Here is a 26,494-nt window from a genome sequence, read left to right as displayed (position 1 = left end):
CACACATTCATACAGTGCATCTATTAGCACTTTCTTGTTCTATGAGGGGCAATTCGGGGTTCAGCATCTTGCCCAAAGACACTTCTGCATGCAGATGGGGAAGATTGGGGATCAAACTGCTGACCTTCAGGTTGGAGGACGACCGCTCTACCCCTCAGCCACAGCCGCCCAGGTCAGATGTCTTTCGTTTCAATCTACTTGTACTTTTTTCCAGTGCAGAGAAACAGCTTTAAGAATGAGGACCAACTGTTCATTACTCATTTAGATGTGGGGTCAAATGGGGTCGTTTTAATGAATGGAGTCCATATGAACACCCCCCTCTTGTGGTAGCTATTCATGACCTTGGACCTCAGTGTTTTCTGAAGACCTCAGAGTTCACAAGTCAAGATGAGTTTGCAGATGTTTTCAGAAATGGCTGAGGCCATGGAAGTCAACTTTAAATTGGAGTTGTAGGATAATATATTGTATTTCTTTTCTTTAACTGTATAGTAAATTTAAGGCAAAATGTGACTACAGCTTTGCATTTCCTGCATTACATTTCCTGCATTACATTTCCTGCCTGCTAGCTTACTACATTATGAGTCTATGTGGCAGCGTCCATGTTGTGTTCGCCCAACTTCTCCACTCGAACACAAATCATTGTGTGTACACGACATCCCATCTCACAACAATGAGCTCAATAGTTCGTTTTGAATGCAGCTATAATGCCACATCAATGGTGCCCAAGGCTCAGAGTATTCAGACCTGCCCACCATGCAAAATGACAGACAGAGCATGATTTCCCAGACAGAAGTTAAAATTGTTACAAATGTGGAACATATATTAAACAAAGCTACAGGATCATTACATTAACCAGGAGAGATCTGTGTTTCTGAGTTTAGAATATGGTTTATAAAATGTTTTCAAAGAGAAGACACTTCAAACACTTCAAGAAGCAGAGTCCACTCCCACTTCACAACTGTACTGGCAGGATGAGACAATTACAAGTTGTTCTGTTTGAGGACAATTCTTACACAAGCTATAATTGCAGCTCAGACTTTGCAGTGCACCAAACAACTGACTAATATTTTGCAATACACATTTCAAAAGCAGGAACTATGGGATAACTATGTGTTGTGACTCAAAGTAAAGATGAGCAGTGTAATGCTTGAGTCAATTTCACAGATAGAAACAATGGTTAGGTTGTCTTAAACCTGTTTTATAAACACCAGCACTCATGTTTCAGTCAGTGAGTGAAAGAGAAAATTTAGAACAGGCTGAGCAAACAGACGATACCATCTGAAACACCTGCAGCCCACTGAGCTAACTGAACAACAGGAGAGGTGACAGGGGGATGAATGTTTCTATTCTCTCCTCACACAGTCGCCTTCTGCAGTTAAGGTTTCTAACTCTGTTTTCTCTTTTCCTTCACTGTCTTCTCCCTTTCTCTTTCTTCCTGCTCTATTTCAGCCTCTTTATGAAACCCCACCTAACACCTACTCTGGAAAAAGTCATGTACATCTCAATAAAGTGCAGTTAAGGTTTCTCACTCTGTTTTCTCTTTTCCTTCACTGTCTTCTCCCTTTCTCTTTCTGCCTGCTCTATTTCAGCCTCTTTATGAAACCCCACCTAACACCTACTCTGGAAAAAGTCATGTACATCTCAATAAAGCCGTTTCCTACTTGTTACAGTGGCTGCTAAACTGCTTATTTTCAGCTGGAGGAGGATGTTGAGCGGAAGCACACAGAGAAAGAAATGCAGCATGAGAAGCGACCTGAGTTCAGCTGTAATAAAACTTAATGTCCTGATCAGAGAGGGCTATTGGAGGGTCAGTGTTTATCCTTCCCTCTGCCACACTGCAAGACACTGACGCCTAATGCAGATTCTGACAGCTCTACTGACCTACTGCCAACACGGCAGTAGCGTCAAAGAGAGAAATGTGTTTTCTATCAAGCTGAGAGCAGCACTAAAGCACAGAGAGCCTGTGTGAAGAGAAGGAATAATGAGGCCAAGAAGGGAGCTATAAATGTTTTATTGTGTTTGGGCTTAAGGAGACATAGACAGAGACAGGCGACATGTGACAGGATAGATGTGGCCTATCCCAAATGCCAGCACAGCTCCCTCTAGGATAGCACGGTGCATGACGCTACGTGAGAGGTCAGGTCAGTTCACACAGAACAGAACTGCTCATGCAGTGGAGTCTAAAGAAGAGGACTTGGGGGTGTATCCTGTGCAGAAGTCAAACTACATGTTGAATTTCCTGTAACTATTCTCATCATACGATAAAGCCAGAGGATTATGCGGCCTGCCATACACTGAACACATAGATTTTTTTTCTTGTTTTATCGAGTGAAAAAAGAAACATTTGACATGGATCATGACTGAGCTGTGAACATGTGCACTTTTATGGGCTTTCACTGACCATAAAATACACAGTAGGACACAGTGTGGTTTTTGGACTTCAGAAAGAAAGAAACATCTTCCCAATGCAGAAAGACTCATCTTTGGTTCTTGGTCTGAGCCAATAAAGATAGGGGGGGGTGTTTATGCTGTATTTGTTTTCAGATCCTGGTGAGGATTTAAACCAAATGCAAACAAACTGATGGGGATAAAATTGAGGTCCCCATGGGTCCAGACTACATGTTGACTGTGTAATGATCAATGAATCAATCCTGTCCTGCAGTTATCAGATGTGTAATTATATTACATGTCATTTTATCCACAGCGACTTACAGTTAGTTAGGGGTTCAGTATCTTGCCCAAGGACACTTCGGTATGCAGATGGGGAAGACTGAGGATTGAACCCCCAACCTTTTAGTTGGAGAACAACCACTCTACCCCACAGCCACAGTGTTACTATTATAATGTTGGTTGAAAATGGTTGTTAATGTAATAATGTTAGTTGATAGTGTTTGTCACTGTAATAACATTGGTTGGCTGCTGATGACTTAGCAAGTGGTGTCCCAATTCCTAGGGGAAGATTTCCAGCCCTCTCCCTTGTGGCCTTACTACCAGCGAAGGGCACTTCATATCTAGGGGTAGGACCAAAGGAGAGGAATTGGTACAGGGCCTTAGATGTGATGGTTAAGGTTTGGGTAAGGGTGTAGGGAATGCAGTAAGTAAATTAGTTTTTCCTGTGGAGATAGTGAAACAAACGTGTGTGTGTGTGTATGTGTTGGAGGCCATTTGTGTCCATTGCTCAATATGCTCTTTGGAAGTCTTTCCTTGACAGCCCTCTGAATAACAAAAGTTCCCTGGACAAAGAAGCGGAATATGCTTTTGTGTCTAAGTGTTTCAGTCTCAAGGGCAGTACCCAAGCCAGGGCACACCCAAAAAGATGAAAAACACAGGCCATATTCCTGCCTGTGCTGGATCCATTAAATCAATCTATTAATCTCTCAGCAGCGGAGGAGACAGATGGAAGGCGTGGGAAAGAGATTGTATACAGAATGTACCACAACTGCAAAAACCTGGGAAGTTCTGCTATGGATCCTTTGCATGACAGATGGTAAATAAAACATTCAATTTGAATAGACTTGACCAAGGTTTACCTATGTATGGGCTGAATAAGGGAAAAAAACACACAAGAAAAGTCAATGTTAAGTAGTAATAATATAATTAACTTTAAAGTTATATACTGTATATTTTATTCGTGGTTAATGGAAATGACATTTGGATGACTTATTATCACAATAACGACATACAATAAAACCCCTGTTTGGTACATATTATTAACAGCAATATTATTGGTATACATAATAACTGTTACCAAATCGCAACAAATTCGACACTGCACTACCTCTGTCCCTGAACGTTACACATGCCGAGTCGAAGCCGATAAAATGAATGGTTCTCGATATGCGAGCCACAGACAGACAGAGATTTGTGGAATTAGTGGATAAAATACATATCTAGACATAGTGCATGCTTTTAGAATGATGGTCAAATACTTTATCTATTCATATGTCTGTATTACAGTTAATTTAAAGGTTGAGAAATTACATTAAATTTGCCAACTAGCACATGATCAGTTTAATGGAGATGCTGGAACGTTTCATGGCTGTTAGAAAGACTGATCACTTCACATGTCTTTCCAGTGCTTTGTCAACACCAGTCTGCTCAGTGAGCTTGGAGATTAAAAAGGAGCTGGTGGGAAAGTTCTCATATCTGTCACTGGGATGAGAGAACGGGCAAGAAAATGCCTCTCTACCCCTGCTGCGCAAGAATTTAAATTGTGACAGCAAAAACCCTTGGTTCTTAAATGGCTGCTCAGGTTTCAGAGGGACCAAAACACATGAGGAGAGAAATGAAGAATGAGGGTAGAGGATTAGAATATAAATATATATATATTTATTTTATTTATATATATTTATATGTATATGTATATGTATATGTATATATATATATGTGTGTGTGTGTGTGTGTGTGTGTGTTGTGATCCAAGCTTGTCTATTCTTTGTTTTGGTAGCTGATCTGGGTGCCATTTAGATTAATGCATGTGAGTCTCCCATGGTGAAAGCATTGGCCCACCCCAAGGTCCCATCTTCAATGATGTGAACAGGACACCTGGGAGGTCATGCTCATGGTTTCTTTTACTACCCCTACATTCTACTCTACCCCTTTAGATATTACTCAACATACTATCCTACCAACTACCTTACATACCACCCCTTATCAGGACAAAAAGTAGAGTTCAAAGGAAATCCGAGGATGAGGATGAATGTCGAGGTTGAGATCAACAGATCCTACCAATATATCCAGAGGAGGATGGATGAAAACCCTGGCCAGGGGGGCTGAAGGATGATGAGCATGTACCATGGCCTGGAGCAGGACAATGACCCCCGGCCCTCAGGAGGATGCGGGCCCTTGAGAGCGCACAGGTTCCTCTCAAGGTTGCCTCATCTCACAGGGAGTTTCTTTTGCCCCAGTTGCAAATTGTTTCTCTTGTGAGCAGTGACAGGGCAATAGATGGAGCATCTGAACAACATGAGACTAACATGAGACTTGAAAGCGAACCCTTCCATTGGCTGAATTGTTATATTCACCGTCTCAGTTAAAGGCAGGATTTGGGAGCTTGCTAGTCTTTGTGGCTGTGAATCAGCTATAGCAACATCTTTTAGTAACAAATATTAGTTTTTATTTTTTTATTTTAATTTTAATTGAGAGGTAGTCTGCCAAAAACTTGTTCATATATTGACTGACAGCCATGAGCTCCCACACCCTGACTCCATGCCCTTTCTGATAGGTAAGAGGGTTTGCCCAAAAAGTTTACTGTTAGTCTTTCTATTTAAGAAATAGATAATAATATCAAATTCTATTATATAAACTATTCACATTGTTAAAAAGAAATCAATTAAATTAAAGGTAGAGCAGAAACAAAAAACAATTACTGGTATTTATTTTTACATTTGAAATAAAGATTATGTATCCTAATGTCTACATGAAATTATATTTTTTAAATTGTGGTAACTGTGTTTGTTTATCAAGATTTATTCAGTCTAGTTAGACGTTCTCTGATACTTTTATTGATCAATTTAGACAATGCAAACTTCCAGAAAATAAAAAAATGGCAGAAGATCCAGAAGTCCAACCTTTCCTGTCATGGGGCTGTTTAAACTATCTGAACCACACTAACAGAATAACACAGAGCTCTTTTGTTCTCAGAACCTTTGACTGTGACTTATAACTTCCTCACAATAATATGGGGATTTGAGTAAAAGAAAAAAACATTTAGTCATTGTTTGTTGGAGCAGTACTTCTAGGGTTTCTAGGTACTGACAATACACTCCAATATATTGAGCGTAAATGCTTGTGGCATTATTATAATGATTGATAATGTGAAAAAGAGCATGAAGCATGAGACACCCGGCGTTTGCATGTGGCGAATCATTCAGACTTTTGGTGTTATGTCTGGGCCAATCTGGAGGATGAGCGATTTAACAAGGGACCCAGCTCCTTTAGGAAACACAATCTGGCTTCATCCGAATCTCTTGCGAACAGGAAGTATGTCACCTACAATGTACTTCCAGTTACTGCGGGGGAGACTAGACGCAGAGGTAAAGGTATGAACTGATACTTTCAGTTGGAGCGCTTTCATGACCACCGTAGAGGACTCTGCAAAGAGGGGCAAAGACAAGGCTGCTCTGTACAAACACAGCTGTCGAACCTGTGTGCATACATGTGTGTTCATGTACACACACAGGCTGTCTGTTACCTTCGTCCCCCAGGGGGTTTGTGGCTGAGGCCTTAATAAATCCCTAACCCCCCCCCCCCCACCTTACTCTCCAGAGAGCTAGCATCTCTCAGCACACATTATTTCTCAAATCCCCGAGCCATCATTAATGACAAAGACACATTCTGCATTCTTTCTCCTCTCCTCTGTTGCTCCTTTCATCCATCCATCCATCCCTCCTTTGGTCTGTCTATTCCTTATTTCCTCAGTGCCAAGAGTTTAAAATAGTTGGTGGCATTCCTGTACTCTTTGCAGTCTACTAAGATTTGTTTGTAAAACACCTATAGAGTCTATAAAACATGTGTGACAGTTTAGATATCATGGCACAAAATATTCCTGACTGAACTGTGTCTCTGCCAGTAAATTCATATCATGCGTTAGCTCCCTAATATATGCATTTAATCATCTTATCTTGTGTCTACAAATGCACCAATAATACCTGTTCAAGCAATGTTTGCTGAAAATGATATTGCCCTGATGTTTTAGAAAATTACTGGGTACATTTTTTAAAGGTTTACATAGGAAATAATGGACCAACTTGAAGACCTTGACTGCAAGAGAAAGTTTAAGAGAGAGACGAGAGTGAGAGGTAGACAAATACATTGTTGGCTTTTACGAATGATTAAATAAGTAAAATATAGATTACCAACCTTGCCTTTTATAGGAATAGTTTGTCATTTTAGTGAATGTGCTTCTTTGCTTTCTTGCCTAGAGTCAGATAGGAAGATTGATTGTAATTTTTTTGACACGTCGATACACCTTGGAAGAAGAAGATGTGAAGACGTTCTGTCTGAATGTCTATACAACATAGAGTCAAAGTGTTCCTGCTGTGTGACTTAAGCCACTGTTTTGTTAATTACTGTGTAAAGTTTTCATTCTGAGCACATCCCTCAGCACCTTTAAACAGAAAAATTCTGCACACACACCATCAAAATCTGAGGTGTGATGAAATGTGACAAAATGGTGAGTTGTTGCCCTGAGAGAAAATACAGAGTTCATAGTTTCAAAACCCCGGCTGAGCCCCTTTCATCCTCTGTAAAGTGTTGTGGGTGTGGCCAGGAGCAATGAGATTATGAGATAATTTATTTCTGCCTGTAGACAAAACAAGTCAACACATAGGTGATTGTTCAACAGGAGCCGATTTCTGGAGAACAGAAGGTCTGGTCTGAAATCACACACTCATGGTTGCATCAACCGCTCACCGTGTTAAGCATTTTTTAAATCGTGGATCAAAAAAATCTCTCCAGACTTCGGCTTATTGATGATGAGTCAATCTGAAGTATTTTAGTTCATGTTTAGTTTCTAAGAAGACTAAACATGAATATTACTTAAAAGACTGCAGAGCTGTAATCATTCATTCAATCTCTGAGCCCATAATTATTCATTTTCCGCCAATCTGGCTCCTATGGGGAAAAAAGCATCGCTGCTCCCTGTAGTTGAGAAGCCACCCGGTTATTAGAGTCATGGCTTCCTGTTGCCAGCTGGAGAGGGCCCAGACCCAGGCTTCTCCCTCTGGACTCTGGTCTCTATGGGTTAGGACAAAGCTTAACCAGGCCCATGTGTGTGTTTGTGTGTGGTTACTGTGGCACCAAGATACAAAGCAATCGGCTACAAGAGTCTTGTTAAGGACCGGAATGCAGTAAACATATTAGGGAGAAGATCTGAAGGGAATCACAGATACAAATGTCAGTTTAATCAATTCATATATTGGTACATGCAAACTAAATGAGTAACAATATGGAACAGCAAGTCAAAGAAGTAAGAATGAACCCCTCTATGACCCACTGCTGAATGTCAACATGACAGAAAAACCCTGAAGTACACATCTTGTGTGCTAAGGGACGATATAACCAGATATTTCCCCCTGGACAGGATAACTGGAGTCACCATAGACAAAACAGATTCTTCAACAGACCAGTTGTCACCCACTATTCATATAAGCATCTCTGAACACATGCTCCATCATGTCCCCTAAGCATTCAGAATAATAACAATCACCAACTTGAAGACCTGGACTTTGCTGACGACCTAGCTGCTCTCTCCTAAATAACACAACACCTGCAGGAGGAAACTGACAAGCTGAACACCTTCGCCAAAGTTAAAAATCTAAGTGATGTCCATAAATGCCAACCCAGATGCACCCATCACAGTCAACAGTTGACTCTGTCGAGGTCTCCACCTACCTTGGCAGCCTTGTCAACAAAGAAATTGCAGCACAAAATTACATCAGATCTGGGCTTGGAAAGCATGCAGAGCATTAGCACGGGGCATCTGGAAGTCAAAGAAGTAGGCTATAGTCTGGGAACAGTCTGTTTTCTTTATGGCTCAGAATGCTGGCGTGTCGTATAAGGTGACATCAACAATATAAAATTAAGAACTTTAAAAAGTCACTCAGAGCCAAAGTGTGGTACAAGAGATCAGATGTTGGCAGATACAATGACTTGGGCATGTCCGGACCAGCATACCAAAGATTGACACCACATAGAATACACAAACAAGGTCTGACATGGGGAGAAGCCCAACATGTAGCCCAAGACAGGCCCAGATGGAGGCAGATCGCTGATGCCTTATAGCCCTCGAGGGATGAAGAGGATTAAGATAAGATAAGATTCAGATGTACTGCATTTCAAAATACTACATTTCTATCAGATTATTGTGCATAATGTTTAAATGGATGTTGCCTGCTGACAGTTCAGTTGTCCTCCCCATAGCTGGTTAGCTGTCCAGCCATCTTGACTGGGGCAAATCATTCCAATAAAATGAATAGCTCCAAGTTCTCTGATCACTTTTCAATAGGCTAATTCCATTCAGACAGGGAGTAGACTTTTGACTGATATTGCCTAGCAACTAAGACTTCAAAAGAAGCTACAGCTGAATCCCTGATGACTGAGATTCCAGACCCTTGAATCCCGAAAGGTTTGGCAGCATCTCCCTGCACACACTGACCATGCTAAACTGATCAACATATTTCTTTTAAGAGCACCGTGCGCTGTCTGTCTTATGATGACAATTGCAGACCACATGAGAGAAGCGGAGCAAATGAAAGGATGGCTGATATTATCATACCTGTTGGACACAGCCGTCATAAATTCATCCAGCAGGTCATCGTAGGCCTGGCCTCGGACTCTCTTATGCCTCAGCCCGATGTACAGAGGGTCCTTCAGCAGTTCCTGCAAAAACACATGGAGGCAGAGATCAGAGCAACAGATGAGGGAATGATGAAAGTGAAGGACAGAGAAAGAACCAAAACACATATTTGAACAGAGAAACTGTTTCAAACAGTGTGATATGATGCAAGTAAAATACAAAATACGCTCACAAAAGTAAATATATCTGTATATGATATTTTAATTTAAGGTTATACACAAGACTTTAAACATTACTAAAGCTACAAGCAGCGATGTTGGGACCCTCGCTGTCCTCATGCCTCGTTGCTGGAGGTTGGTTCCTTTATGCGTTTGCACAGTTAATGAAGGAGTTAAATGGGATGAAATGAAATTCCTGGGTTTTATTAAATCACCAACATTTGGAACAGTAAAGAAAGGAACATTAAAGAACATGCTGGACTTGACTTCACATGAAGCTACTAAATAACCAATAGGAAAGGGTGTGTGTGTGTGTGTCCCACAGTCTTAATGTCCAGAGTTCAATGCCTATATATACAAAGTCCATTTCAGTCTCACCCACACCCACAAGTCCAAACAATGAAAAGCAGATGCAACAAAAATAATCGATTCATTTCATTCATGCCTGTCTTTCACTACTTGACCTGTCTGCCTGTGCACACCCTGCTTGAGCTCTAACAACACATGACTAGAGTCTTCACGCATAGACATACAGTACTGAAATGGAGACGACAGTCAGAAGTTAGCGAGCAGGTGACTGAAAAGTCGGCTTCTAGCTGTTGTCTGTCAGTGCACGTTCATGTGTTTTTGGTGGCGTAGCTTTGACTAGAGGGTCGGATGGGATGTATTGGTTTAGTATATTTACTTTTGCTAGCTTTTCCAGGATTACCAACCCTAGCTTTAACTGGTTACTCTTTACTGTACTGCAAAATTGATTTACGTTACAATTACATCTGGTGAATAAAAAATGTATAGGTAGGTTGGTTTGTATATTAAGATGCCTAAATAAAAATATATGTAGGTGTAAGTAAGTACTTGTACATCTCCTGCATTCTCATGTAGAATATGAACCCCAGTTTTCCAGGAACAACAGAGGAACTCTTTTTTATTAGAATGTATGAAATTGAGGAGACAGTGTGTGTGACTTTTATTAAGTCTGGAAATTTGGTGGATGTGAAATTCAGAGAGAGAAGAGAGATATATCCTGCATATAATGTGAGCACATCCGCACACATGTACACACACCAGTTTCTCTGTAGACCTTAGACCTCGGCTATAACGTGAACCATGTGTGTGATCCTACACAGCACAAGCAACAGCTCCTGTCATGTTGATTCACACACAATCTGCAAATCCATCTCCAGCAAACCAAAACTTTGTGGCAGTTTTCTTCATTTGTATTGTGATATTACTCAGTCAGTGTCTGGTTGTACTATGATGAAATTACAACTCTCGTAGGGCAAGATTAAGAATGACAAGGCAGAAGTTATACAGGAGTATGAATGAAAATAATAAATGTAAAGATGTCACTGTAGTCTCTTGACTGTAGGAAACAGGTCTGCGGGAACTATTTTTTAAATTCCCTTTAACTAAACAGTCCCTTAAACTAACCATTGCAGCTGAAGGAGTGACCTTTGACCTTTGCACACGGTACTTCAAGGAGAGGGATGCATGACGTGTACATATTTAGAGCAGAGGTGAATGTGAAGGTGTGTGTGTTACAGAGAGAAGAATGTAGAGAGAAAGTGATGGGGATGAATGAGGTAGATGCCACTTAGCCGTGTTAGATTGCTAACAGACTTTAAGGTGTCGGCCTGTATTTCATCAGATCCCTGACATGCTGCACCTGCCTGAAATACTGTAACTTGGCTGTGTGTGTCAGTGTCCAACAGGCAGATTCCCACAGAATCAGATTTTAGAGGATAGACTCATATATTTAAATGTGCCACACAACCTCAAAGAGTGGAGAAGTGATCCGGAGAGTTGTCATGCCACATTGGGACAGGCGACCTTTACTTGTGGAGATGGATAATTAGAGGCTGCCACTCGATGAGCGAGACTTGGACAACGCAGCGGCCACCTTTCCATGGCAGGGTCATGTTCAAAAGCAGCTCAGAAAGTTTATTTTGGGCAATATTTATTTGAAGTTGACAACTCATTTCCTGGCAAGGTTTTAATGGGCTGTAATGGGCAGGGGGTGGCCAAGTTCAACTGTTACCAAAACAAGCAAAAACATTTTCATGCGATCCCACAGAGAAGTGGACTGATATCAGAGCGAGATCTTGGTGGTAATTTCACAAGATGATGCAACAGCATGCAAGAGTTGTTCAGCTCTACAGCTGACACAGGTAGTGGGTTTCAAGAGGGCTGACCTCGTTGACAATGTGTTGAACTGTTGACACAAGTCGTCTGTCTGGCTAAGCTGTTCTTTGTGTTGTACGGCTCCTTTTCTGTCAAGAGGGATTAATCCTCATGTTTGGTTTTACAGTCTCTGCTTGCTAAAGTCACAGGAGCCCCTCATTTTCACTTTCTTAACTGTTGATTGTCAGATTTCAGTAAAGTAAAATGAAGCCAGATTCCACATGCCTTGAAGTGAAAATGGGACTCTTGATGAGGGAGTTTAAGTTAAGCTTTAACAAAATTGTATTTTAAAGAAGAAAGCCAGCCTACAAACAGCAGATTGTCCAGGATGACATCACTGACTCTCATTTTAGACTGAGTAAGTGTGTGTTGAAGTTACTCCAGGTGACATCAGACCGGGATACACACAGACAGTCCAGGGAGATATGGGAATGAAACTGTAAAAATCTGGGCTACCAGAAAACATACACTCCTCAACGCTGTGTGTCGTGCATGCATGTGTGTGTTTCTGTGTGTCTTCACCTGCAGCTATTGCTGTAGATTTTGTGTATTTTTTTTTCTGTGAAAAGAGAGATAAGAGCGGTGCAGGTAGTGAGATTATATTACTGGTTCTTACACAGCTACTTTTCCTCGACAGAAGAAAAATAACAACTCTCCAGTGGCTCACTTTCTGAATCTCTTCAGCAAAACAGACATTTACAGACACTGAGGCCTTGTCCAAGCTACTGGTGATAGATGGGATATTTTCCACTCCTTGAGGAAAAGAATCTTTGTCCACACAACCTTTGATTTGGAAAATATGTCCAGACGAGAGCACAAAAATGACTACAAGCACTAGTTTTTTTTGTTGTTATTAGAACTAGCACTGTTAACCAAACATAGAAATACCAGTATATAGGCATGTTGTTTTTTCTGATGCATGCTCATTCACCAGCAACAGTGGGAATGCAAAGTAAGCTGGTGTTATATTGTGGTGAGCAGGAGGACCCAAATGCAGCAGGCAAATTTAGGTGGAAAAACTAAAATGTCTTTAATTCAAGCAAAGGCTCTTGCAGATAAAAAGCAGAGTCCAAAAATCGAAACCCAAACAATCAATATACAGAGAAACATCAGTAAAGGTTTTGGCACACACAACCGACATGGAACAAGGGGAACGAGTGAAGCAAGACGAACTGACAAAGATAAAGGGAAGCACAGAGACTTATATACACAGGGGAGGCAGGGATGATGCATTGAACACAGGTTAAACACATTAGAAACAGGTGAAGATGATCACAAGAGAAGGAAGACAGGACAAAGGCAGGAAATTAAGTTGGAGACACACAAGGAGCATAATTTCAAAATAAAACAGAACTCAGAATGAACACAAATCTAAACACAAGGAGAACCCAGGTAAATGTCCACAAACTAAGCCGACCAAAACCAGAACCAAAACAGTCTTTTTTCAAAAGTTAATCGCCATAACGGCAGAATCAAGACAGCTGGGATATCATTGTTTCCTTAACACTCTGTTTTACATGTACACACAGGTACACAGAAACTGGAGTTTTTCCAAAGCTCCATTTTAGTACACTGGTTAAAACACTGGTTGCGTTTAGACAAGAGGCCCATACGCAAAGGAAAAAGTTTGTTTTGCAAAATATCAGCATTTGAGTGGAAAAAGCATAAATCTCCTCATGATCTGATAAGAGATCAATGCAATAGTGGTACTAAAATGGTCATCTGATTCATAAATCAAAACAATAAGTTCACAAATGTTGACTTATCAATTTACCGAAAAAATAATAATACAAAGTCAATCTTGGTCAGGGGATCTGCCTGTTTGATTGTTTGGATGTCTGCCTGCTTGCCTCTATATCTACTCCCATATCCCCTCAAGGACAAATTTAATCCCATAATAGCAGTCATTTTAATAATTAGCTGGAGCTACTGTTGCCTCATAGCCTTTCCCACCCTCATCTGCTTCCATTAGGGCATTTACAGTCTGGGCTGCAGCGTGAGGCGGAGCATCGAGGGGCAACAGGCAAGCTTGCCTCGCAAAAAAAGCCAGTCCAGAAAAACTACACATGTGCACAATACAGCCGACCCATTTATCCCATTACATCTCATTTAGCTTGTCATCTCTTCAGAGTAATAGAAAAAGAGACTAAAGTAAGCAGCAAAACCATGTGTGTGTATGTGTGTTCTTGCAGGCAAGTTTGTCTCTGTGTATATAGTATATAAAGTCTGGTTGTAGTAAGTTCTCATGCTCAGCGTAATAAGTCAAAAATTTCAATGATGTAATGAATTATTTATTGCATTTTTCTCATAAGGTAAGAAAATGTGGTTAGTTGTTTTTATAATTTTTGTTACTCCAGCTCCATCAAAGATACCTTTCAACAACCACCAAGCCTCCAAACCCGCATTTCACATATTTAAAGCAGGTGAATAGAAAACAGTATTTTAAAGGTATTTACTGACAACCAACAGCTAGCTTATCATTTGCTTTGACCACACACAGCAGCACTCCTAAGTAAAGCCAGGAATTTTACACACCCTCCAGCTTTAAACATAACCAGGTGCCTAATTTTGGCAAGCCTTTCAAAAAGAGTTCAAATAAGACAATTTTGGTTTGGAAGATATTGTAAAAAGCACAATTTGAAGTCTATCTATCCAGCACTTTTGTACAGCGTCTGTACATAAATATGGTGCAGGTTGCCGGATTTGTCAAGCAAAAACAGCAGCACATAACTTATCCTTAAACCAGAAAATGTTGTACATACTTGTCTGATTTTATGCAGATTAAAGAAATTAATTACCATCTCTTCATCAATGTGCTTCAGAGGTGCAACCATTTTCGTTAACTTTGGAGATAACCTGGCTAGCTGTGTACCCCTGCTTTCAGTCTTATGCTAGGCTAAGCTAATTCTCGCGTGGCTCCACTTTAATACATAGACATTAGAGTGGTATCAATCTTATTTACTTTCTTTCCAAAATGCTACATTATAAGTTTATAGTCTAGAATGTTTAAATATTCCTTGAAAATGTTGTTGTCAAAGGCTATTTGAAGTTACTACGGTTAAAGTCCAACAGCGCCACCTCAACTGCAACAGATTCATCAATAAGCAAGTGTGTCTCTTCTTCCTGCTTTGGCAGATGGTGTAAGGCAGATTGAGGACAAAGGAAAGTGGGGATCAAATGGCTAAAAACTTTAACCTGCAGATTGTATTATCACCCTAAACCAAACTCATTCAGAATAGTAAAGTGTCAATGTTAGTAGAGATGCTAGTAAAGGAACTTAGTGATCAAAAGGTAGGGCCATAACAAGTAGGCCATAAAGAGGAAGCGGTGAGGTGGATGACTTGGCAGAATGAAAAGATTTTGCTCTAAATCCAGTTCCAGAGGCACAAAACGAGTAATGTAGCTATATCTTTTATGGGTTTTCTGTTTTTTCTGTTGTCCTTAGTAGTCCAAGGACTTTTAGATGAAGCTTCAGGTTAAGTACTGCAAGAGAGAGAGAGAGAGAGAGAGAGAGAGAGATCTCAGGCCATTATAGAGGCCATCACTTGCATGACCTCAAGGTTTTTCTTTGTCTTTGTCTCTGACCAGCTCTGACTACTACTCCATTTTGCTACTTATATTTCTTCTTGTTTCATTTTATTCTCCATTCTCCAGCCATGTCTCTCATCCCTAATCCATTTGAGACATTTGCTTGAAATGAAACTGAACTCCACAGTCTTAGTCATCTGGAGACTATCAGGAAATGAAGGACAGCTCCTGACAGGTAGAGCTCAGTTGTGCTGGGCACACACGCAACTGAGGTGGCCGCACCCTTGGCCCAGACAGATAATTGTGTTTAGAAGGGCACACAGACTATTCTTAGTCTGTTTAAGGCTACACACACTCATGCTTCCCTGCCCAGGGCTTGAATCATCTCTCGGAGTTGCCATAGAGAACAAGGACCACTGTACCAGGTGGATAACAACTACTCTGTTGGCTGCTACTCTCACAGGCTTCACAGGGGAGAGGTGCTTTCCCAGCTGGCATCCGTCAATGGAGCTGCTTACCTCACTTATGTAAAGGGTGTTTCCTGGTTGTAGAGTATTAGAATTGTTCTCTTTTTCTTGGCTATTTCTGAGGTGAGACCTAACTGGCTATGCTGGATTCTTAAGAGCATTTCCCAGCACTGGCATGTTATACTGTGGCATTAAAAACATTTCTTGGAGCAATATTTGGAATTTAAGGGTCTGGGGCAGTAGAGTTGAGAGTTCAGCAGGAACAGCACATGCTTACTAGGTAACTAGGTTATATAACAAGGTGGGCAAGATAGAATAGAAGAATAGCTATTTTCCCTCAGTATTTAAGTTAAGTCTGGTTTTCATTGTTAATTAAGTGAAGGTTTAATATAATAAGGCTCTTATGATGTAAATGTTTTCAAAATCCAGATACTTCACTAGAGAAGAAGGTGGAATACAACAATGGAAACACATTCCATACACTTAACAGTGTACACTGTGAAAGGGAAATAGGCCTTTTGGTTTCTTGTTGATGTTCAGTTGAGGTGGTTCTGGCATCAAACCAGTATAGCTGGTGGGAGGAGACCCAGGGGTAGACCCAGAACATGCTGCGCGAACTACATATCCCATCTGGACTGGTAATATCTTAAACTCCCCCAGGAGGAGCTGTAGAGGGTGGGAGAGGGGTGCCCGGAACATCTTGCTTAGCTTACTGCCTCTGCACCTCAAGTTCGGATAAGCAGCTGAAAATGGATAGATTGATGGCTTTTTCTAAAGAATTACCACACTCTACAGTAAATATGAAGCTACATATCTGAGGTGTAAAGGTCACCTACCATAAACTTAAAAATTGGGGGAAACATAATGATATCAACTCATTATATCCTGTATATTTAATTTGTATTTTGTGCTAATGCTAATTATGCACACACTACACTAAAATTAGAAACATAACAAGTAAGCATTGTCCTTGTTAGCATGTTGTTTTGCTAATGTTACCATTTAGCTCAAAGCACTAATTACTAAGCCACCTCACAGACCCATCAGTATGGCTTGGAGACCATAAACTGTATAAAAAGATGGATGCCAAGATAGTTCCCCAAAGATGAAGCCAAATTATCTTGATCTCCCCCTGGTGGCTGGCTACAGAACAGGTCATAAACCCCACCTCCCACTAAGCATGTTGGGTGGGACATGGACCAACCTTAAAAGTCAAAGTACACATTAAATACATTTTCTCATAGATGGTTTCTGTCATTTTAGGTAGTTCTTATCGCACTATGTCCACATTTTCATTTTCTAATAATGTCAAAAGCACAAAATGTCAGCTCCTGTATCCTGGTTATATTAAGTTCATTTTTTTCAGGAAAGAGGTCATTGCTGTAGAGACTCACGCCGGGTTCACACCGGCCGCGGAAGCACCCCGAAGCGCCGCGCAGCGCAATTCTCGCGCGCGCATCCGCCTGGCTTTTCACACCGGATGCGTGGGAAATGATGATGGTCTTTCTCAGCCCCCCCCCCACCCCTCTCTTTCTCTCTGTCTGTCTGCTTGTGTGCTTGTAGTGGATGGGCAGATGGGGAAATTTCATCATGTGAGGGAAAAAATCGGGGAAATTGAAACTCCAGGAGAACAGCAAGGAAATCCAAAGTATGGGATGCATATTTGATCATTTATATCATATATAATATGTGATTTATATCGTTTTTCAGTGTGTTTTCCGGCGCGATACGCTCACGGCGAGAGGAAAAAATAGACCAGACGGCGAAACCATCGCTGCAGAGCACGAGCCGTCCTCGGCGTTGCGCGGCGCTTCGCAGCCGATGTGAACAACATGGAGGCGGAAAGGAGGCGGACAGCTTTTCTTGGCGCTGCACTGCGCTGCTTGTCCGGTGTGAACCCGGCGTCACAGTCCTGTTACCTTGTGTCTGGTTCAGTCAAGCTAATTTGATCAATTTCATATATATTGTTGCGTTATTCATTCTGTAATTTTTTTTAATAAATGACTTTCCATCACTGATGGTTGTATACGTTGTATGTATAAAACAAGTAGATTGTAGTTCTGTAAACAGTCATTTTTGAACACAATTCTTACCTCATTGTCTGTGCCCACGTCCAGCATGACGGGCAGGCACTGCTGTGGAGGCATACCCCCACAGGCTGTGTAGAGAGCCAGCTTGCCCACTGGGATGCCCATACCATGGCAGCCCAGGTCTCCCAATCCCAGAATCCTCTCTCCATCAGTCACACACACCGCCTGTTAATCAAGATAACTGTCAGCCATATTGTGCACCTGCCACACCAACTAGCATAAAATCTGTCAGTGAGGCTGCACAAGGTGTACTAATATTTGAAATCATACACAGCTTAAAGAGAAAATTAAGAGAGCAGCAGTTCCACCCCACTGTCTTCTTAACTTAAACCTTCTTCACTGAAACCAAGTCCACTCTGCTACCCAGAACCATGAGTATTTTCCTCAGTGTGAGCCAGGTCCTGCTTCACTCTCCTGGCTTTCCACTCACTTTACCGATTAAGCAATAAATAAGTTCCTCTGGGTAGATTCCACGGCATGAAACAAATCAATTGTGTAACACTTAATATCACCAGCAGAAGTGTTTAATTTGAAATGTTCCTAACGTTCTGAGTCTTTTATTTTTCCACCATCAGTGTGACGTACAAATCTTTGGCACAAAGGACTAACAGCCGTGTTCCTCCCACATTCTGACCGCTTTAAAGAGTGTCATTGCTTTTCCCATACGAATGCTAAAAAGGCACGAGGACCACACCCATTGTGCCCTTAAATACCACGTCTTAATATGTAACTGAAGGACCTTGCCTCGGAGTTAGCGTCTCTCCGTTGAAATGTTTAACGTAAGGCATATTAGATGAGTTTACGATAAGACCACCCTGACAATGAGAGGCGGCATGTCAGCCCTGAAGTAAATACCCTGCTGTTGACAGCTGTGAACAGGTGTCTGAGGCTGCAGGAATATTTGACATGCCAGAAATGCCTGCCGGTTTCGTCATTCTAAATATGACTATATCATGACTTGCACAATGTTGATCCATACACATTAACTGTTATTGATAACAACCTAATGCAAGTGTCTGACACTGTATTTTTTTTTAAACATTATATTGTATAGTAAGAAAAAGCACAAACACCATGTTTTATTATATACTGTGAAATGTCACCATAATTATCAAATGCAATTAATTAAGAGATTTTTTCTCTTGCCTGACTTTTCTTATTAAATCTTGTTCAGATATTTTATTTTTAACCCTGTTCAATGTTGTTATGCTTTACACATTTTAAAATGGGCATGTATATACCTGCACAGTGATGTAGACAGTATCCGGTCAACCTCGATCAGTTCACAATCATAGAGAAAATTGTATTTTCAGTACTTTCAGATAACAATATTAAAGTATTTTCTGAGTATATTTTGACTGTAATACTACTTGTATATCATTAAGGACTACATTACAGTAAGTCTATCACTCAGCATTGTTTGCCCTAAAAATGCTTTAAAAATTTAACAATTTGTTGACTACAACTATTCTGGTAATTATCCTTTAAGCCATTACATATTGTATTTTATATAATCCAATAATGACAATTTTACATTTCTTATGGACTATTTAAGATTTAGACCAGTACAGTAGTAATATTCATCTATTATCAAAGAGTAAATGCCACTGTTTGAGCAGATGTCATTTACCTTGATGTCTTTTTCTGGCCAGTTCTGCAGCAGTGAAGCAATGTGTCCAGAGTCATGAATGGTGATGAACAGCCCCCTGCAACACAGAAAAAAAAAAGATAAGTTTCAATACTAATATCCAAAAGGAACCACAGGGTTATGTGCTGTTTCTCACACCCAAGGCTCCTGTCATGCTATACTCTGCCACTAAAATAACCTTGTTTAAAACAATGGCAACACAAGAACTCAAATAGCTCATGAACATTTACAAACTTTAAGCTGTTTTAGTTCAGATACTGTTTGAACTAGAGCGGTTAAATATTTTCTGCCATTCTTTATTCTAACCAAGAACGTTATTGAATACTGATGGTACCTGGGATTTTAATGCTTAGCCCTGATCCTCAAGCCTCTGTAGTGAGTTTGTTTTGGACACTTGAGGGTCTCAGTTTAGTACCACACCCCTCTTACCAACCCTCATTCCTCATTCCTGTCCTTGCTCCCTGGCATCAATTTCCTTCCTTCTGTGACAATCCCAGGATAAAGAGATCATCTCAGCACGTGGGGTCCAGCTGCAGCGTCTTTCTTACCCTGACCAATCCATCTGGTTATACGGAGGAAACACCTCGGTCATGTGCCAGCGACAGTTAAAACATCACTATTTGCTCATAAATGTAAAAACCCATCCCAGGTCAACACTGTTGGACGGAAACGTTGAAGATATGTCGAACAGTTGGAAACAGTTTGAGACGTTGTTAAAAGAGACATCTGAAGAGACAGGAAAATGTCACATAGAAATGCTTTTGATAACCGGGCATGAGATGAGGTACAATAAACCCTCCGCATCGTTTCCACTTCAACACCCCAAAAAAAAGAGAAAGATTCCCAAGTTACAACAATCTATTTTATCCACACTGAGCTGTTTGGTATGATAGCTAATCTGTTATTGAGCAAATGACTATAATTAAATGTTAGAGGAGCTCATGCATGGCAAGAAACATCAGTGGTCCCAGGGCGGGGCTTGTTTCCTCTACATTGGTAAACAAACAGTGTTCCCTGTCTAATCTGTAATCAGTTAGGCTGAGCTCACACCCTGAACTGTAGGTCCTTTCACACCGACCGATTGTTTTCAGTCATTTTTCTTTTCTTTTTCAAGACAAAAGACAACAAGAGATAGACCATAAATAAAGTGAGTCTGTCCACGAATCAAGAACAAAGTGACATTTGTTGTTGGATTTGGTGTTTATGTGGTGTATACATATGTGTTTGTGTTCTTGAACATGCATGTGTGTGTGTGCATACACTCGTCTGTCTGTGTCACACATTATAAATCTGAAGAAAGCTTCAAAAAGACACTCAAAACTGAACACTTTCCACTATTCTCTGACATTTTGCTGCATAGTCAAATCACTAATCAAACAGTTAGTTGCAGCTCTATGGCAGAAAAAAATTGATTTGAAGAGAAACTTACTATAAAGCTCTTAAAAGTGACACAATCCCCTCTATGCAAAAAGCTCTGCAGGTCATACAAAGGTCACAGACACAGACTTCTGGCAATGTAATTTCACACATCTGCATATCAGCACATCTACACATGAAAACGAATGTGTGCTGTTTGAATTGCACCATGGGTAGATCATCTAAAGGGTCATGTCTGTGTCTGAGCTGTGGGAAGCTGGATGAGGTTTGACTTTATACAATGTATTTGAGTGAGAGAGGAATAGGAGCGGAGAAAAGGAGTGGCCTGCTGAGCGTGTGAGCCACTGCCAGCAACAGCATTATGAGGAATTCTGGGAGAAAGAGCAGCAGTGGGGCTGAAAGGTTGACCCCACAATACGACTGTTGGAAAACAACTTTACAAGATGGATCAGAGCAGACAGGCAGGCTCGACATGAATCCTAATCTGTCAACCTGAATGTCACCAAAAACATTTTGGGTTCAGCTTGCCATTATTCCTCTGCTCCTGAAATTCTCATCCTCTGCTCCTCTGTACTTTCATAGAGGTGGTGACCTCATGACCTTTTGCCCCTGATGAGTATGTTAAAGTTGAACTGCAGGAGCATCTGCGACACCGTCCCGCAGAGCGAACAAGACATATAAACATGAACCACTTCCGTACAGAGATTCTGCCGTGTATCAAGAGTATCAAGAGCAGATCACCAGTGTCTCATGATGTCAGAAGTCCTGCTGTTTTAAATCCGTTATCACTGCCTGTTAAGATAATGATGGTCTTTTCAGACCAAGAATTTTGAACTGGTGTCAAGTGGATGTGTTTGATAGGACGGATTTTTGTCCATAGAACCACAGGCTCTGTATGTGTCTGTGCTTAGACCGTGGGAGAGAGAAATTAAATTGGAAAAAAATACTTGTTTTATAAACTTGTGTGAGAACATAGTTGCAAAGTGAAGTCATTTTGCCTGCTAATTTAGGTTAGAATTTCAGTTGAGAGTTCAGGGGAAATTCCACCCTCTGATATTTGTATGGTTGTTAGGTTAACATGAAAACAAAACCAGATCATGTCCTGCATCATTTCTAGTCTACTAAAAAATCATAACCATCTACAACAGTGGTTACCAACCTGTTGTGATCAATGACTGCCTGCAGGCATATCAACAAACTCAACAGTCCCTTTGTCGCAACTGTCACCATCATGAATTACTTTTAGTTATCTTATCTAGTGATGTGCGAGCAGATATTAAGTATGTATAGTAGTATGTCACTTACTTTGTAAAAATCAAACAGATGCCATAGGAGGCCACGCATTCATGTCTAATAGGAAAGGTTACCGCACATATGCTTTGAGAGTGCATGGTCACCACACCACAAGTAAAGAATAGCTGCCTAAAAATGCATGACTAAAGTCAAAATGAGGCAAATTACAGACACCACCAGCCTCATAACATATGTTGTTAGATGTTATTTAATCTAATTGGCTTTTAAAGGATGGATGTTGCTCAAAACACCATCATCTACAAACTATGTTTGTTAATGACAGATCGACGACTAACCACCATTGGCAAACTAACTGCCACACAGAATGTTGAGTATTGAAAGCTTTGGATGTCAGCTGCCAACGACATGCAGGCCTGAACCATATCCCAGCAACAAAAACACACTCGGCAAACTTTATTAGAGTCATTCTGCAAAAAAAGAGTTAAGAAAAGCAACAGATGGCAGGACGTACAAACTCTGTCATTAATCAAATTGCAAAAGTTATAGAGCCAATTCAAGTCTGTGAGTTTCAAACAACTTGTAAATTCATAACAACCAACTCTGATGCAACTAGCACCAATTATTCTACTCACAAGAGCAAGAAAGGAAAATATAATTTTATGAAAAAATATTTGAAGGATCTAAAATATCAGCTGCTTATCGTTATCGGACACCCATAACTTCCAATGATCTCTATTAAATGAAGTGCCTTGATTGGGAATTATTTTTAAACAACATATTTCTTTTTATATAGATGCTCAGACAGTTAAATGCACATGTGTGTTTGTATTGGTGCATGTATGTCAGCATGTTGCTCCTAAAACAACCACAATGAACAGCATTCGCCTCATTTTCTAGATGAGAGGAGTGCCACAAAGCGCGGAGCTATGTCTGGCTCCTTCTGGAAGAGAGTGTGGCGAGAACAGAGGGGCTAAAGAAAACAACCTGATGGCCTAAAACAGCAGCACTACTGACCTGCGGCCCAACACAAAACACACCCCGGGGACTGTGGAAAAGCTGCAGGGGGCCAGCAAGAGGAAAAGCTGCTTTCTGTGTGAGGAAACCCGCCTCCAATCGTTGACCCGTGTCCACACAAAACACCACCAACCGCCATTCTTCACCCCAACGGCATGACCTTAATCTCCCCTGTGCTCGGCGCCCTCAGTTAGCGAGCCACATAATGTTCAACTGACACAATGGACACAAATCACTGAGTAAAGACTGTGAAAATATTGTCAAAGGTCACAGTCAAACAGTATGAGATTTTTGAATATAATTAAGCCCAAAATCTGCACCAGCAGACACATATAGTCGGTCGGTGTTCACTGAGAAAAAATGAAAAAAATTTGGTATTTGTTTGAAAGGGCCCTAATTGGAAGTGAACAGAGCCAACATCTTAGATTGGGACTCTGCCCAGCGGGAGGAGGTAAATGTCAACTAAGTGCGGACAATTCCTGTATTGTTTCTGTGTGTAACTTGAACTTTCTCACTTTAAAAAAACAAATGCCTGACATTTTGTAAAAGCCTCTGAAATGTCACTTTTACAGAGAGCAAATGTAACTGTTGATGGGCAAAGCCACAGTTCGAAAACAATGGGTCACATAAAACTTATATGTCTTCAAATACCAGAATTTATGGTATCTTTCCAGGATACAAGAAAAGAAAGAACTATTCAAAGGATATTTATAGATTCACAGATAAAACACAAGTCTAGCAAAGGCTTTATTTTTCTCTGAAAATCACTTGCTCACTGCCAAAGATGCTATACTATCACAGTGAATGAAAGAACGTATTGCAGAGCCATGGTCTCTATACCCTCTATTCGGGAATGATACAAGGGAATCGGTTACCTGGATAGCACTTTAGTAGGTGCATAGCCCACTAGTGTCCTGTATGACAAAGCTGATAAAAGAATATAACCATGGTTACTATTGGAATATGATAAAAGTACGATTTTTGTTGAGCCTCACAGTGGAGCCATCAGTATGTGAAACCTGACACTGAGCTATAAATCCAAACCCAGTTCCACAGTGGAAAATTTGTGTCAAGTAGGAAAATTCAAAAATGGAGTCGGGAAAAATACAAAAAGGTTTGTGCAGTAGAAATGTATTTTGGCTTTGAATCTGTGTGATGAACTTGTACACCTAAAAATGTAGGGGATCCTGACCCCGGACTGGCAACCACTGCCTAGAAAACTATGCAGCAGACAAACAACGGTGACAATAGAGATACTATTTCACAATCAAGAGTACAAAACACATATTACGATTTCTGTGTGCAGAGTAAATAATTGATCATGACCACATGGAATTACTCTATAAAAATATTTAAACACTAAATATAGTAAGTTATATGTCTGTATACGGTTCATTTCCAACCCATTATAACTGACACCATGCACTGCTCATAGAGTTTTGCTCATAGAGTTTTGTTTATACACCTCTGTACCTGTTCCAGCTGTCAGCCAGCTGGAGCTGCCATTGGACCCACAAATCTGTTACTGTTAGACCTATTACTTTCTCATTTACACCAAGCTGTTTGAAATAGCTGACTTACCGTGTCTAAATGGTTATGCAACATGAAGAGTTATGCAAGTCACGCAAAGCAGCATAGAAAGTGAGAGATAGTTAAACACATTTAGCGCACTGTGTAATATAAGCCTGTATATCACCTTATAGAGAAAAAACTGATGACTTCCTCAAGACAAATTGACTTTATCAGCATATTATTATATTCTTTTTCAGCGTCTTAGCTATAAGCTCAATAAATACAAAAATTGTCTGCAGAACATTGTCTCGGTGAGAATGTGGTCTTGTGAAAGCTGCTTGTTGGGTGCCCAAACTCTGCTGAAGAGTGTTAACTTTGTCCAAGCATATTTATCCTTGCAACTCATACAGTTAAGCTGAGTGTTTCCAGCTGTAATGATGCAACCTTTGGATTGACCTTTGCTTTGACCAAAAATAATTGTTAGTCCCATTTCTCTGGGAAAGCGCACGTTGTGCACCTACTTTTTTCATTGACAGTTGTCATTATGTGTGTCATCGATGACATGCTGCACAGCCACAGGAGGGGACCACCGTGAAAAAGAAAATTGCTGTCAATTTCTTTTTCTTTTTGCATTTATGAATTGTCTCGCAGGCCAGGTCAACCTGTCTTGCAAGCTGTATACGGTGCAAGATTCCCCACCCCTGCTCTACATTGAGCTGTGTCTATATAAAATGGGCCTCTGCAGTGAACATGTAGTGGATAATCATTGAAGTGTGACCACTAGCACAGTACGACACTTGTGGTAAATAAAGGCTGAGAAATAGCCAAGGTACTGTCTGCCTTTCACAGAGAAAGAAACACATTTATTCAATTGGTGGAGATCCGTGGCTTTTCAAAACAGGTTCAAACAGGAGCGTCACTCCAAAATTAACACACTGGATCCTTCTGCCAGACCAGCTGCTGGGAAATTTGAGATATAATTTTATTAAAGTTGGGAAGTTAAACAGGTCTCCACAGAAACAAAAACATTCCATTGCCAATAACAACAGTTTAATATGTAAATGTTCATAATAGATTCATAATATATTCGTCAACACTGCTTGGTCAGGGTTAAAATGGTCAAGAGTTAAACTATGATAAACCACAGATTTTGATGTGCCAGTATTTATTACCAGTAATGTGTTGGCTCTATCTTTTTTAAAACTGGATAAAACAACAACCTAAGAGGGGACAATGACTCACTTAAAGAAACAGTAATCCTGTTTCAGTCATTGCCAGTTGATGACTTCAATTTGTCAAATTAGATCAACAATTAGACAAACTCTAATGAATAGATTGGACTACTCTGGTCATGTGGGGAGTTGTCTCTTTGATTGAAAAACAGGAAAATGAATATCTGTATTATCTGTACTTTATTCCATGGCAATCTGATAGTTTAAATATAAATGCAGAACACCAAACTTGGTAGGATTCAGTCTGGACCAAAGATGCAGACCCACAGAGACCAACACAATGACATTGCCGCCCATACAGACATTCCAAGCATGGATATAAAACAATTCTAATCAACATGAGGCTTTTATTACACCCTGGTTACTCGGCAGCTAAAGCAGGCACAAACAATGACACAGAGGGATTTGGCTGATTATTGGCTACAGCAGGGTCTTGGTTATGTCTCTGTCAAGGTAAACCAAACATTTCAGCCATGGCCATTGATATTAGGATAAACAGTGCTTTGGATTTTGCTCCGTGCTTTAATTCGCATTGAAGATCAATTTTCTCCAGTCGTTATTACTCACCGTGGGTTTTGACATCCTATGGTTATTAGCTGAGCACAGCATCCTCTAAAGCCCAGCACACAGACATACAGTACACTCACAAGGAGACAGGGACATTTATATGACTGG

At 40.5% G+C, this 26,494-nt stretch overlaps 1 protein-coding gene across 1 annotated transcript in view; it reads right to left on the bottom strand.

Moving 5' to 3' along the window:
* Positions 1–26,494, bottom strand: part of me1 (malic enzyme 1, NADP(+)-dependent, cytosolic) — an 84,010-nt gene that overhangs the window by 7,267 nt on the left and 50,249 nt on the right. Inside the window, exons 4-6 of the mRNA XM_034612128.1 lie at positions 19,413–19,488; positions 17,786–17,947; positions 9,278–9,381 (exon numbers count right to left, since the gene is read on the bottom strand). Coding sequence (XP_034468019.1) covers positions 9,278–9,381; positions 17,786–17,947; positions 19,413–19,488 — 342 coding nt within the window. The remainder of the gene's footprint in view (positions 1–9,277; positions 9,382–17,785; positions 17,948–19,412; positions 19,489–26,494) is intronic.

This window comes from Hippoglossus hippoglossus, chromosome 16, assembly GCF_009819705.1.
Source record: "Hippoglossus hippoglossus isolate fHipHip1 chromosome 16, fHipHip1.pri, whole genome shotgun sequence".
In the NCBI taxonomy this organism is placed as follows: Eukaryota; Metazoa; Chordata; class Actinopteri; order Pleuronectiformes; family Pleuronectidae; genus Hippoglossus; species Hippoglossus hippoglossus.
Note: the sequence above shows the minus strand (reverse complement) of the source record. Positions and strands in the feature narration are given on the sequence as shown.